Below are 14,156 nucleotides of genomic sequence, written 5' to 3'. Positions count from 1 at the left end.
CAGCTGATTCTGAATCCTCACTCTGTCTCAACACAACCGGTGTCACGGGTGGTTTTGGAAAATTATCCAAGGAAGGAAGGAAGGAAGGAAGGAAGGAAGGAAGGCTGGCTACCTTTATCTCCCGAAGGAAAGGTGGGCTGTAAATCTTTAGAAATGATAAATGCAGTGCAGTTGTTACTTGAAGCGAGGAGGCATAGAAAGCCAAAAGCACAGAGCTGTGCATTCCTTAAGGAAATCACAAGAGACGGGAAGGAAATGAAGTTGAAAAACAGTTTGATTAATTCACACAATGCAGGGCCGTATTCTTATACCATAAAAGAAAACATTGAAGGACCAACGGAATCCCACTGTTCTTTCCAAAGCTTCTAATAGCCCTCCTGGAGTGTGTGTGTCTGTGGTTGGGTAGGTGGGCTGTTTGGGCTTCCCTGAGGGCAGGAACACACAGGGATATTTTTTTCTCTTTAGGCAAAAAGACTTCCCAGGCAGCTATTTCAGCACAGCTGCTCTGATCCAATTCTCCCCTCCTGCGACAGACTTAAACTACTTTTTTTTTTATTTTTTTGCAGCGGGAATTCTAACCACATAGAGCACAGTGAGGAGGGTGCATGATCTCTCTTTGCTTTGATGGATGGGTCGATTGCTTTTTCCACTGAAGAGAGAATGCAAGAAGTCAATTTTTTTTTTAAAAAAAAGTTGAATCTAAAACAGGACCCTTCCCCTGCCCAGAGTCAAAGGAGAGAATCAGAATAAAAATTTGACAACGTAGTTACTACTCACACATTCAGGGGGCCTTTGACTTAGAACAGCTCATTTAATCACCATCCAAAGTTACCGCAGCACTGAAAAAGTGACTTATGGCCATTTTTTCACATTTAGAACCTCATGGTCACATGATCAAAATTCTTTTGTGATGACCTGGGGATGGCCCAAAGGCAACATAGTCAGATAATCAGTAGGAGTCCCTTTATTCACTCCAACTTTGCCCCCAGTGTCCTGGTTACCTTCTGGGTGGAGAAAAACTCTCCCAGGAACAGCCTTTGGCTGCAGAGAATCAAGTCCAAAACATGGTCAACAAAAACTATATAAGTCCAATCAAGGCAAGATGAGGTAATTAGTCCGGCAGGGCAAGAGAAGGAATTCCAGATGTGAAGGAACAGTAGTAACTCAACACTTTTGGGAGGATGGCAGGAACGTTGATAACCAAAATCAACACAAGCTAAACTCATGTTTGTTCCCAGCTGCTGCTGCACTCAGCATGCATCTCTTTTATTCCATTCCCAGGTATGGCTAATGAAGGGAATCAAGGCCCTTTCCTCTCCCGTAAGCCATGCAACCCATGCTGCTCTCTTCTCCGTTCCTCCCTGCATGCCCTAGGATGAAGGGAGGGTGGGCCTGGGTCTTCCTCTGAACTCGCTTTCCTTGTTCTACCTCTCCCTTGCTCTGCCCAGCTGAATTTTGCCTTTCCCCAGTCAATGGAGCCACAGTCCCACTCCCTGTCAGCTGTTCTTCTGCCTCCTTGGATTCAGAATCCAACAGGGGCATGACACCCTTGGAAGTGTCTCATATTTATGACAGTTGCAGTGTTCCCATATCATGATCCCCTTTTGAGACTTTCTGACAAACAAGATCTTATGTGACAATTGCAGTGATTCAGTTAACAACTGTGGCAAGAAAACCCACAAATGGGGCAAAACTTACTTAACAAATGTTTCCCTTAGCAACATAAATTTTGGGCTCAATTGTAGTCGTGAGTCAAGGACAACCCGTATATCTTGCTCCGTGTAGAATACATATGCAATCCTTTTTTAAAAAAATCCTCTTTATATAGATGAAAGTTGCTTATTGGGGAAATAGTAATGTATCTATTTGAATAGCGATCAGATTTGAATAAACAAAACCTTCACTGTAGAACACAGTTGAGTTTTTTTAGAGCTCTTTGTTGTATAAAAAGTAGTTTGTAACTCTTTTTAAGTGCTACTGGGGCAATGAAATAAGTATTCTAATTTCCAAGGGTTTTGTAACAACAACCGTGGCTACTAATAATAGGAATCAATTCAGTTTCTTACAGTCTTTGGAAGTTGGAACAATAAACCCAAAGCAGGATTTATGGTGAAACAAATTTATGTAGACTTTTCTCCATTTCTTCAAAAACATTCATGTTTACAACCAATGTAAACATCTCTCGGTGGTTTAGAGAATATAGAATTACAAAATTGTAGTGTTGGAAATAATCCTAAGAATTATTCATTACTATTAGAACATAGTATCATAGACTGAAAGGGGTCTTGGAAGTCTTCTAGTCAATCTCCTTCAAGGAGAAGGAAGATCAGTTAAACTATCCATGAAAAGTGGCTATCTAATCTCCTCTTACAAACTTCCAAAATAGAGAAAACACAGCTTCTGCAAGGATCTTTTTCTGTCCATATCTTATCATCAGGAAGAATGGTAAAAGGAATAGCAGTACAAAAACCAATGGAAGGAAATAGCTAATAGACTAGTGAAATATAGAAAATATGTTAATAGAATTAAACATTAAGAAGAGGAGTGTTATAGTAATAGAAATATTACGTATATCAATAAGATAAGAATAAGGTAAGAATAGAGAATTAATATCAAAGCAATGAATATGGTTGTAAAATTTAACTGTTATTGCACAAGATATTTATACCCAGACAACCACCGTTAAATAAAAGATGAATTATATGTATTTTAAATAAAAAAAACTTATTTAAAAAACTAATGGAGGAAAAAACATTGCCTATAAAGAGGTGCCAATTCGCTTATAATCCTTATGAGCACAAATTAGAAAGATGCTAATTTATAGAATGCAATTTTAGCGGAGTGCCCCCTAAGAATTATTTTCATGGCCAGTTGCAGATGATTTTGCTGAAATAGATTTGAAAGGAATTCTGGGCCATCCAGAGTTCCAACATGATTGACTTGATTCTTCCTTCTTTGAACTCTAGCATGTCTTTTGCAAGGGAGAAAAAAACCCCGTATATCTATATTTAATTTACTTTAACTTCAATGCCCTAGACTGCAGGGTGGGCTCACATTAAAAAAAAAAACAATACAAATACAATGCAAAAAATAGAAACATGAGGGAAATAAACAACATGGCAAATCCAGACTACTATATCCAAACACATGTGACATATGGCAAACATATCTAACAACGGGGTTCCATCCAACCTACCCCAAAGTCTGGGAGAACAACCAGATCTTTTGGGACTTCTGGATTGTCAACAGGGTAGGAGACATCTGGTTCTTGTGTGGGTGGGGGGAGGCCTTATTCCAGAAGGCAGGGACCACAACAGAGAATATGTTGCTTCTTATTTATTTTGAATCTTTAAAGCAGGGACACTCAAATTCCCAAAAAATTGTGGTCGGGACAAAAACAGAATAGCCCATAATTAACTCTGAACATACATTTCAATGCAATTACACGAAACGCAAAACATGTCATTAGTCTGACTACTCTCTCTGTACTTAATAAGATTTCCCTCCGTGACTTTAGAAATTTACCATTTGGTGGGAACTTCTGGGAGAAAGCTGTATTAATGAAAGCTTTTGAGGTATCGCTAAATGCACCCCTTTGGTTTTAAAGCCTGCTGAAGAAATTGCAAACATTTTTTTTTTACTGCTGTAGGACTGTGCATAAAGAGCATCATAGAGTCAAAGGTGATGAGAGAATCAAGCTAGTCAAACAAACTCCCCCCTTTTAATTCCCTAGCATTTACAGAGCATTGACTCATTTGTATTTCACCCTAAATCTCAGGATCAGAGTCTTGGATTCCTTGGAGGCTTCTGATTAGAAAAGCGCTCCTCTCCTCCCCAACTCACTGATGTTTAGGAATTAGAAGGCCAGCTCAGAATCCCCACAGGTTTTTGCAGCCAGAGGTCTTGTGCAATCCATGATATGTTGTAGACCTAACCAAGAAAAATGATCCTTCATCCTTCTGAAGACTGCTAATCCTCTTAGAGCCAGGCTTTAATCAGGAGATATTTACAAGCGCCCGTCTGTTTCAGCAGGTAAAACTCTTAGGCAAAAATAGCATTCGGAGGAGGCTTAACTTTCTCTGAATTGATTTCTCTAACTTGATCTGAGAAATTCCTCTGGTTTCTTCCCCACTCCTCTCTTTTTGTTTTTCATAGACTTTAGTTTTTGCTGGAACCTTGACACTGTCCGGGTTCAAAATAAGCTCTTGTCAAAATCTGCCTCCTGTGTTTATTTTCAGCGACTTTTACAGTAATCCTTTAGTTAAAATTATTGCAGGCTTCTGAACAAGAATAACCTGTTGCTCCTCGATTTTTCTATGACAAATGGAAGCAGATGTGCCTGTACATACATGCAGATAGGGAGTTGGGTTATGGGTGCCCAGGAAAGAACCTTGCAAATATTTTCTAATAGATGTGATCTGCATGATTGTGCTGTGTTGTGTTACAAGAAAAAATGAAAATTCTCGAGGGATGGTTTTTTTCTTTTTTGGGACATTCATTTATCTTTAACATAAAGAAACATGACCAAAACAAGAATATGAATTCAATTTAAGAAACAGAATTGAGTGGGTTTGGGTATCTAAGAGCCGTGGTGGCGCAGTGGTTAGAACGCAGTATTGCAGGCTAACTCACTGCTCACGTCAGGAGTTCGATTCTGAACGGCTCAAGGTGAACTCAGCCTTCCATCCTTCTGTAAAATGAGGACCTAGATTGTTGGGGGCAATAGGCTGACTCTGTAAACCGCTTAGAGAGTGCTATAAAGCACTATAAAGCGGTATATAAGTCTTAGTGCCAGTGGTGGTATTCCTACCGGCTCAGCCTGGTTTTGCTGAGCCGGTAGCAGCGATGAGCTGTGGAGACTGAACCAGTTCTCTCCGCTGCTCTGCTGTTGGGCCCACCCAGCCACCCAGGCTCCCATACTCACCTTTATCCTCTGAATTTGAAGCGCAGCTGCTTTGCGCAGCACAGAAGAGTGCTGTGCAGCAGCTGCTGAAGCAACTGGGATCATGCAGGCTTGCAGGAGGTGAGTTAGAACACCTCTGTGCCTGTGCAAACATCTCTGCATCTGTGCAAAGTGCACATTTGGCATGCATGCACACGCAAAGTGTGTGCACATGGGCAAAGCACACCCACCAAGCCACACCCACCAAACTGGTGGTAAAAATATTTGAATCCCACCACGGTTTAGTGCTATTGCTATTGTTATACTACTGGTATTCTAGTTTTCCCCAAGGTGGTATTCTCCAGATTTATGATAATTCCTAGAATTTCTAGCTCAGCACAGTCTTTCCAACATAGAAGGTTTCTAACTATTTGTTAAGTATCTAAGCATAGCATAACAGTTGTTTTCCCTCACCACCACAATTCTTAGAAGTAGGTTGACCTAACAGAGAAGGACAAGCAAAGTGACTTGGTCTCTGTAGCTGAAAGTGGACTAGAACCTGGGTTTCACTAGACCTAGTCCAGCATCTTCACCGTTATACGAAACTGGCTGTTGAGTTGAGGGGCTGGGGCTGGCCCAAAGTCATCCGAGGAGTTTCTGTGGTCTAGGTTAGTCTAGATTAGATTAGAACCTGTCTAGATTAGAACCTGGATTTCTCTGCTTCCACACTTTCACTACTGGCTTTTGGTTTTGGCAGAGGATTTAAGCAGTTGGAGTTCCAACATGTCTAGATGAGACATGTTTAGGAATTGCTGACTTATTTAGTATATGAGCATGCAAAATAAATGATAGTAGTCAGCTCAGTTGTCCAGAAATAACAGCAACAACAATAACAACATCCCCAATTGTGAGTCACCTGGCATCATATACTCAAGGGTGTGTGTGTGTGTGTGTGTGTGTCTGTGTGTAGTGCAAATGAGAGACAGAGAGAGAGAGGGAAGGAGAGAAGGAGTGGGAGAGGGATGGAGAAAGGAGAGGAAGAGAGAGGGTGGTGGTGAGAGAGGGATGGAGAAAGGAGAGGAAGAGAGAGAGAAACAGAGAAACAGAGAGGAGGGAGAGGTGAGAGAGATGGAGAGAGGAGAGGAGAGAGAGAGGGAGAGAGACAGAGACAGAGAGAGAGGTTAGAGAAGGATGGAGAGAAGAGAGGAAGAGAGGGAGAGATGGGGGGGAGGGAAGGAGAGAGGAGAGGAAAAGAAGAGAGAGAGAGAGAGCAAACACCAAGGACTTGCATAGTTCAGTTCAGGGCTACATATATTCCTTTCTATTGAATTCCTCATTTTGTTCATTTTTGAACTTCTCTTGCTATCATATGATCAGTTCAATTTGTTTTGTCTAGAGGTGGCAAATCTGAGACCCTTTGGATATTGTTGAACTATATTTCCATTGGCCAGACTACCTGAGGATGCTGGAATTGTAATACATTAACATCCGAAGGGTTCGGGTTGCATATTAAATGTTGAGGATGGTTTTTTTCCTTAATTTTTTTTAACAAGATGACTTGTCGGAGGTTGAGCTACCGCACAAATAAATGTGGGGAAGAAAGAAAAACCTTGAAACCAGAATGATATGAAAAATTAGGATCACAAAGGATCAAAAAGAACTATTTGTAGATGAAATCCTTTCTTTACAAAATTGTGAAAAATAACTGTTCTTTTTTTCTCAATAAACCAGTGACTCTGAGACACTTTTCTTTCCAGTTAGCCATTTGTATGGATTTGGCCTGGTAGATGCAGAATCTCTGGTTGTGGAAGCAAAGAGATGGAAAACCGTTCCTGCCCAGCACATCTGCATGGGAACCTCAAATAAGAAACCTTGGTGAGTGTCATCAGTGCTCACATCTGGATGGATTGACTCTTTGATTAATTATTTGCCATTGTGTCAGTGCCGAGCAGCATAGCATCCTCCCCTCAGTGCGACTGTGGGGTCCCACATCAAACTGTAGGTCAAATTTGACTGACTGTAAGTCGAGGGCATAGGGGAGAAGAAAACAGGAGAGAGGAAGCATGGGGTGAAGTTAACATATAGAGTACCTTCACTAAGCACTTTTCCCTTGCAGTGTTTTGCTTTCAGGTCTCAGTTGTCTGTCATGAAACTGACATGACCTGAAGAAATTGTAGGCTCTTTTGAACACACACCTGAATTGAGAGAACTGGAAATATACTAGCAAAAGATTAAATGCCCCACACCTTTGTGGCATTTAAGGAGCTCCCTTGTGGGTTTTAGCTCAAGTGCAGCATCTATAATTCTCTTGGCATAGAACTGTTTTATGAGGTTGCTTTGCCTTGTTCCTTGAAGCACCACACAGAGAGATAGGTCCCTACATCTTCTCAAGGTCTCATTTCCCCCATCCCTTTTGTTGCTGCTGCTGCTGTGGTTGTTTTGGTTCTTGGTTCCTTTTAAAAGTTTCTTTTCTCCTGATTTAATTTGGTGTGGCTTTTCTGAGGACAAGAAGTTCTAATTACCAACCTTTGCAAAACTTTTTCTGAAGCCCCAGAGATGGCTGAAAGTTAATTCACCTAGGCCTCTGCTCGTAATTCCATGCACGTACAAACAATTCTTCTCCTGTTCTGGGGGTGAGGATGCATTACAAAGGAAAACGTTGAATTATTAGATGTAGCTAAACAGGGCTTCGGTTTTGCATCAGAACTGCATAAATTACTTCCACCTCCTGTTTTAGAATCAGTGCAGTGAAATAGTTATTGTACGCCTTTGTGGCCATGAAACTTTGAATCAGTCTCACTCTTTAAACCTACTCTACTTCATGCTGGAGGTGTTGTGAATGTACAAGTAAGAAAAGACCATGACCTCTTGGAAAAGGGGAAAAACTGAATGGATAGTGAACATTTGATAACAATTCCTTATTTATAAAGGGGCATGGTGCAAGGTATACATTAACATGGGAATAGAAAGCAGAAAAGAAACCAAAATAAAATACGTGCTTATCATCTAAATATTTGATATTGATTTGTATCCCCAGAGCAGCCATATGACTATATGCGCATGCACACACATGCTGTGCCATGTATTAATAATTAATGAGTTCAGCGTGTACCTCTGACCTCTGATTTGACATGTGATGTTTTGGAGACACTGGAGGAAACAAATCCCAGATTTCAACCTCTGGGACATCTGTAATGTGCCACACCTTCCCTTTGGTTTCATAGTTCATCAGGAGACCGAATTAGTTCTCTTCGTCATCAGGTTTTCCCTCCACAATTGTTTCCCTTCCTCAAATGCTTCCAATTTGTGCAGCTGTGCAGTTGTTGATTCAGTCCACCCATGCCCTTTAGGCATTTGGGTGGGGTGCTGGCTACCTTGATTACTTAGACATCTTCTTTCGAGGATTGGACTCAGATGGGTAGAGATGTCTTCTCTGGGGAAATAAGGTGGCATAAGGCTTAATTTAGACTCTATGACGATAACTGGACCAACAGTTATATGACCCTGCTCCTCAACTTCATTCTTTGCCCTCTTATCCCAAAGGTGGTTTTTTTGCAAGAGGCCATTGGTTCTTCCTTGTTTTTCTTTGAAGACGTTTCGTTTGTCATCCAAGAAGCTTCTTCAGAGCTGAAGAAGCTTCTTGGATGAGGAGCAAAATGTCTGGGACAACTGTGACCTGGATGACTGAGAATCTCCATAGACACTTTGCCCTCTAACTTACTGAGTGCTTATCCTTTACTCAGCTGTTCAGTTTACTGGCATAAGATTCTATCTTTATTTGGACCATGGGAGCTGCTCAGCTAGAACCAAACAGCACAAAAGGTCTCCTGCCAGCTTATGTAGCAACTTGATAGTAAGCCAGGAAGAAACCAGTTTTGGACTGCAGGATGAGCAAAGACTTGGCTTTCCTTTGATCAAGGAAGTCTGTCCAGGCCATCCCTCACCTGGCTTTCACAATGTTCCCTGCAATTTATGATCTGAGCTGCTGCTTGGTTGCTGTTGCCTAGCAGTTGCTCAATTCCATCTAAGGAACAGAATAAAGTCTTCCAAACAATTGGGGAGCATTGATTAAAAGGATATCAGTTCCCCCATTTCTGTTAGCATCCAGTGGCAACAATGATGTCTGTGTTTGTGCTTGGCTTTTGATGAGAAATTCCTTGACATCCCTAAGGCATCAAGATCACTCTAATGATTAAACAGAGAGTAAAAGATCTCAGATGGGATCTAAGAAACAATAGTTGCCCTACTGTTAGTCTTAATTTTCCTTGCTCCTTATAACCTAATACTTTTAATTTTCATATGCTATTTTTTTAAAAGGTATCTTGATTCCCCCACCCCACCCCAAATCCATCAAAATAGTGCTGTGTTGCACATATGGGGAAATGGTTACAAAGCTCATAACAGAATAACAGAATTGGAAGGGATTTTGGAGGTCTTCTAGTCCAACCCCCTGCTCAGGCAGGAAACTCTATACCATTTCAGACAAATCGTTGTCCAGTCTCTTCTTAAAAAACATCCAGTGTTGGAGCTTCCACAACTTCCAGAGGCAAGTCGTTCCATTGACTGATTGTTCTAACTGTCAGAAAATTTCTTCCTCATTCTCTCCTTGATTAGTTTCCATCCATTGCTTCTTGTCCTGCCTTCAGGTGCTTTGGAGAATAGCTTGACCCCCTCTTTTTGGTGGCAGTCCCCTAGATATTGGAACACTACTATCATGTCACCTCTAGTCCTTCTTTTCCTTAAACTAGACATATCAATTCCAGCAACCGATCTTTTCAAGTTTTAGTTTCCTGTTCCCTAATCATCTTTGTTGCTCTTCTCTGCACTTTTTCTAGAGTCTTTCTAGACTAAGAACAGAAGATGGGAGTCCTAAGATGTATGAAGTCATCAATGAAGTTAGCATTAAAAAACCCAAAATTCCTTATTGAGAACAGCGCTAATCTGAATAGCAATAATCTGAAAACGGAGACCACAGCATACCCTCAACATGACAAAAGAGCCTGCAAGCTGCCTCTTTTATTCTGTATGTGAATGAGCCCATGTGGCTTGTTGCCACACCCCTAATCAAACTCCATTTGCAAATGTGGGGCTCAATTGTGGCGATAAGCCCAGGACTACCTGTATCTGATCTAGGTCCATTTGGGGAAGGCTGGCTTGATATGCAAACAGTATTAACGAATAAACCATAGCTAAACTTAGCACATCCCATCACAAGAGCTAAGCCATTATTTGTTTGGCATGTCTGGAAGGACAAACCTTCTCTCTTCTTTAACAAACTGATCAATGCAAGTCAACATGATATCTAAGCACAAATATTGACAACAATACCACCATAACGTAGAAGTGGCTTTCCTAGAAAACCTTGAATTCTTTGCCCTTTAATTCTCTGTTTGGCATCGGTGCTGTGGACTGAGGACAACTGAACCGAACAGCCTTTAGAACATGAAATCATGCTGCATGCAAGTAATGTTTTGAAGTTCACTTACAAAGACCTTTTCTCTCCAAGAAATGACATCACCGGTCATGGTTTTCATAGACTCTCCCTTTATGAGTAAGCCAAAATAAAAGACCAGTAACATAATCCTCCAGAGGAACCTTCACCAGATGCTCAAAAGCATATCCACAGAGTGAGTCTGGAACCAATGAGCAAAACTCTCCCCATAAATTAGACATTAGCAATATGTTTTGGATTCTTAAGTGAGGAGTTGATTTATTGCTGGTGGCAATGCAGCAGAATCAATGCCTCCCTCCTCCTAAAGCATAGAACTCTTCACTTGAAAGAGAACTCAAAAATGCTGATGATTGTCTCTTTGTTCTAAAGGAAAATGATGAAAAACAGTTGTAGGACTAGTGTTGGATGCTGCCTTGTGTTAAATCGTACCCTGGGTTTAATCTGGTTCAATTTGTTCTGCAGTGAGTGACAACAACTCTCGGTAGCCACAAACAGGATTGGGGTGTTTGGTCCCCTGGGTACACTTGGAAATGGTTGGGATGGATGATACCTTATATTTATCTGAATCTAGAGGAAATGGATTTGAGTTAATCTTGAAAATTGTTCTTTTGCATGTCTTTTGAGGGAACTCTTTCCCTGTGTGGATTCTGTCACTTCTAAGAGATGATGGTAGATAGCTTGTCTTTATTTCTTTATTTGTATTATTTCCAATCACACAGGTTCATCCCTGCCAATAAAACAATCCGCACTATGACTCTATCCAGTGCTTGTGCTGACAACTCAGAGCATCATGTGGTCTATTTGGAGCACGTTGTCGTACGGATTTCCATTGTGCATCCTCGGCGGGGAGATCTACAAATATACCTAACGTCTCCTTTGGGAACCAGGTCCCAGTTGCTGGCGAGGAGGTAAGTGGCATCGGATCTCGGCCACAACATAACTGGGATCCTGACACAATTGGGATTCTTGGATAGCTCCCGCTGTTTCACCAAGGAGCTGATGGGGAGGGAGAGGCAAGTTTCTAATCTTGCCACGAGGCAACCAATGGAGCTGTCCAAAAAGCCAAGTGAGCGAGATGAAGAATTGAAGAACGTGGCTTTGATCCAGTAAGGCAATGATCCTCTTGCTGAAAATAATCTGGAAGGAGGACATGTGTCCTGTGAATGTTTCCCTAAGTAACAAGCACCTTTGTTCCAGGTTGGACCTCACTTGGATCAAACTTGTGAGGGTTTCTCAGAAGGAATGTAGGGGGTAGGACTAGAAGACCCTTCTGAGACTATTATTCTGTAATCTGTATCTGCTTTTTGACATGGATTGGCCATCGACTGATAACCAGAGGCAATAACCAGTGGGAAGACTCAAGCTTAGATATAGGGAGAGAAAGGCTTTAGGTGAATGACTTTATCTTCCATCTGTTCTTTTTCCTCTTATGTTCCACCCTTTGATCTAGTAGTTTTCCTGGATGGATTCTAGTTGTATTGCAGCCTTTTCTTCTTTGACGTCCAAGAAAGATGAGAGGACTTGGGTGACAGGAGATGTAATGAATAGGTTCTCCTTTCATGCTAAACCATAAAGAAACAAGCCACTTTATGGCTTAGCCATGCATAGGGACCCGGCCAGCTGAAAAGTGTGCTCGTAGCTTGCCAGCACATTTTATGGAACCTCTGATTATTGGTCTCCTTCAACCCATGAGCTTTTTGCATAATTATATCTTTATAACCACCCTTTCATCTGTTACTGTTCTATTTTCATATTCCTACTTGGTGTTTTGAAAATCAGAGATCCAGTGGTTATAGAGAATAAAATCCTTCCTCCTTCATTTCTCTTTCATCAGAGAAATGAAATATACAGTTTCAATTGCTGTGAACATGAGCAAGAGGTCTTAAGCATCCTTTTTGAAAAGGTGGGTACCGTTTGCCCAGCCAAGTCAGGGTTGGCTGATCCTCAAAGCAGCAGGGCCCTTTGGACACAAATCATTGGGCAGCAGCGGAGCTGAAGCAAAGCGAAGTTAACGCATTTGGGGCAGCGCCTTGGCAAGAACCAGCGGAGAAAAGCTGGTAGCAGCAACATGCACGTGCATTAAAATGGAAATGCTTATCTCTTTTTGCGGCTCACTTTGTCGGTTGCAAATTTTGATGACAAGTGTTTGTTCATCATTCTGGGACAAACCGTGCTTGTCGTTTGGTTGGATGAGATGGGCAGGTGCCAAATGGGTCATTTTAAACTTCACATTCTGGATATGAATTTCCTGCTTTAAAATTTAACACTCAGACCTTGTGATTTGGATTTTTGTGTCATTTTCCTCTGGAGATATAGGAAAGTAAAAAAAAGGTTGAGGTTTTATCTTATTACTTTATTCTACTGCACCAGAAGGTGTCAGAAGTCAATGCTTCCCCCCTGCCCCACTTCTACCCTAAACTTTTCTCTCTTTCCCCTTTCCTCCTCATTATTTTACCTTTACCTTTTAAATATACTTTTACATTTTCTGCTTTGTTAAAATGAATTAAAATTTGAACCATGGAGACTCAACTTTTGCAAATGCATTTCTAGTGTAGGTCTCAACCTGGAAAATTATTTCAGACTATTTCTTGCTATCAGAATACAAAAGTGGTCTTTGAAGGGCTGCAGTTGGTTAGATTATAAATATAATAATACCTATATAACAGCTAGTTGGTAGGTTTGCTATGGCAAGGATACAGATATTTCTTGAACCAGTTATCAGAGAACGGTTTCATTTATATTTTATTATATTTACTGTCCAATACTCTAAATCCTGGGAAGTTTACACTGTTGACTTGTTTGTGATTTCTTCCAACCCACTGATATTTTTTTCCCTGAATTGTCTTTTAAAAGCAAAAGTCTAACAAACTGGTGTTGTTTTAATGTATTGTACCCATAAATATCACTTGTCATAACAGGGGGTAACTAATTTAATTGCTCAAATGTGATTCAAGACAGGCGTTGAAATTCACACGGATAAGGAATATCCTTATGAGAGAGAAATCCAAAATTTATTTCCAGCTTGACTTTATCAGTTTAATGGCCCTTAAGCTTCAGGTGATAGTTTCGGGCATAGGTAGATACCATTGGAAATTAAAGAAATGAGGAGATGATTCATTGAAATATGGTTGACTGGATCTTTCATTATGATTAAGCTTCTTGTGTACAGCACATAAGCCTAACCACATAGAGTTTCATGAGGACAATTGTGTTAAAATGTAGACATGATAGCTATTTCTTAGTGTTACGAAGGCCCAAGAGGTGGCCAGATGAATGTGACATGCCTCTCCCCTCTCTTCCCTTTCCTCCCCTTTCCTTGTTTTCCTTTCTTTTCACCCCCTTTCCTGTCCTTTCCTCCCTCCCCATTTCCTGTCCTTTCCTCCCTTCCCTTCCCTTCCCTTCCCTTCCCTTTCCTTTCCTTTCCTTGTTTTCCTTTCTTTTCACCCCCTTTCCTGTCCTTTCCTCCCTCCCCATTTCCTGTCCTTTCCTCCCTTCCCTTCCCTTCCTCCTTCCCTTCCCTTCCCTTCCCTTTCCTTTCCTTTCCTTCCTTTCCTTTCCTTTCCTTTCCTTTCCTTTCTTTCCTTTCCTTCCTTCCTTCCTTTTTCCTTTCCTTCCTTCTTTTCCTTCTTTCCTTTCCTTTCCTCCATCTCTCCTTTCTTCCCCTTTCCTTCCTCTCCTCTCCTCTCCTCCCCTCCCCTTCCCTTTCTCCCTGGAAACTATCCCTGATTAATCTTATAAACAAATGCCAAGAAAAGGGGACAGAGCTCCTGCTGCTTCCAGGAAAAAAAAATAGTGAAGTGCATAACTTTTATTTTAAAGCAC

At 41.1% G+C, this 14,156-nt stretch overlaps 1 protein-coding gene across 2 annotated transcripts in view; it reads left to right on the top strand.

Annotated features, from left to right (window-relative positions):
- The window catches only part of PCSK6 (proprotein convertase subtilisin/kexin type 6), a 132,506-nt gene that overhangs the window by 78,195 nt on the left and 40,155 nt on the right, over nt 1-14,156 (top strand). For both annotated transcript variants that reach the window (XM_087941334.1, XM_087941333.1), the window contains 2 exons: nt 6,640-6,757; nt 11,054-11,242. In XM_087941334.1, the coding sequence (XP_087797460.1) occupies nt 6,640-6,757; nt 11,054-11,242 (307 nt within the window). The remainder of the gene's footprint in view (nt 1-6,639; nt 6,758-11,053; nt 11,243-14,156) is intronic.

Source organism: Pseudonaja textilis, chromosome 13, assembly GCF_049901715.1.
Source record: "Pseudonaja textilis isolate UNSWEBS1 chromosome 13, rPseTex1.2, whole genome shotgun sequence".
In the NCBI taxonomy this organism is placed as follows: domain Eukaryota; kingdom Metazoa; phylum Chordata; class Lepidosauria; order Squamata; family Elapidae; genus Pseudonaja; species Pseudonaja textilis.
This window is presented reverse-complemented; position numbering and strand designations above follow the sequence as displayed.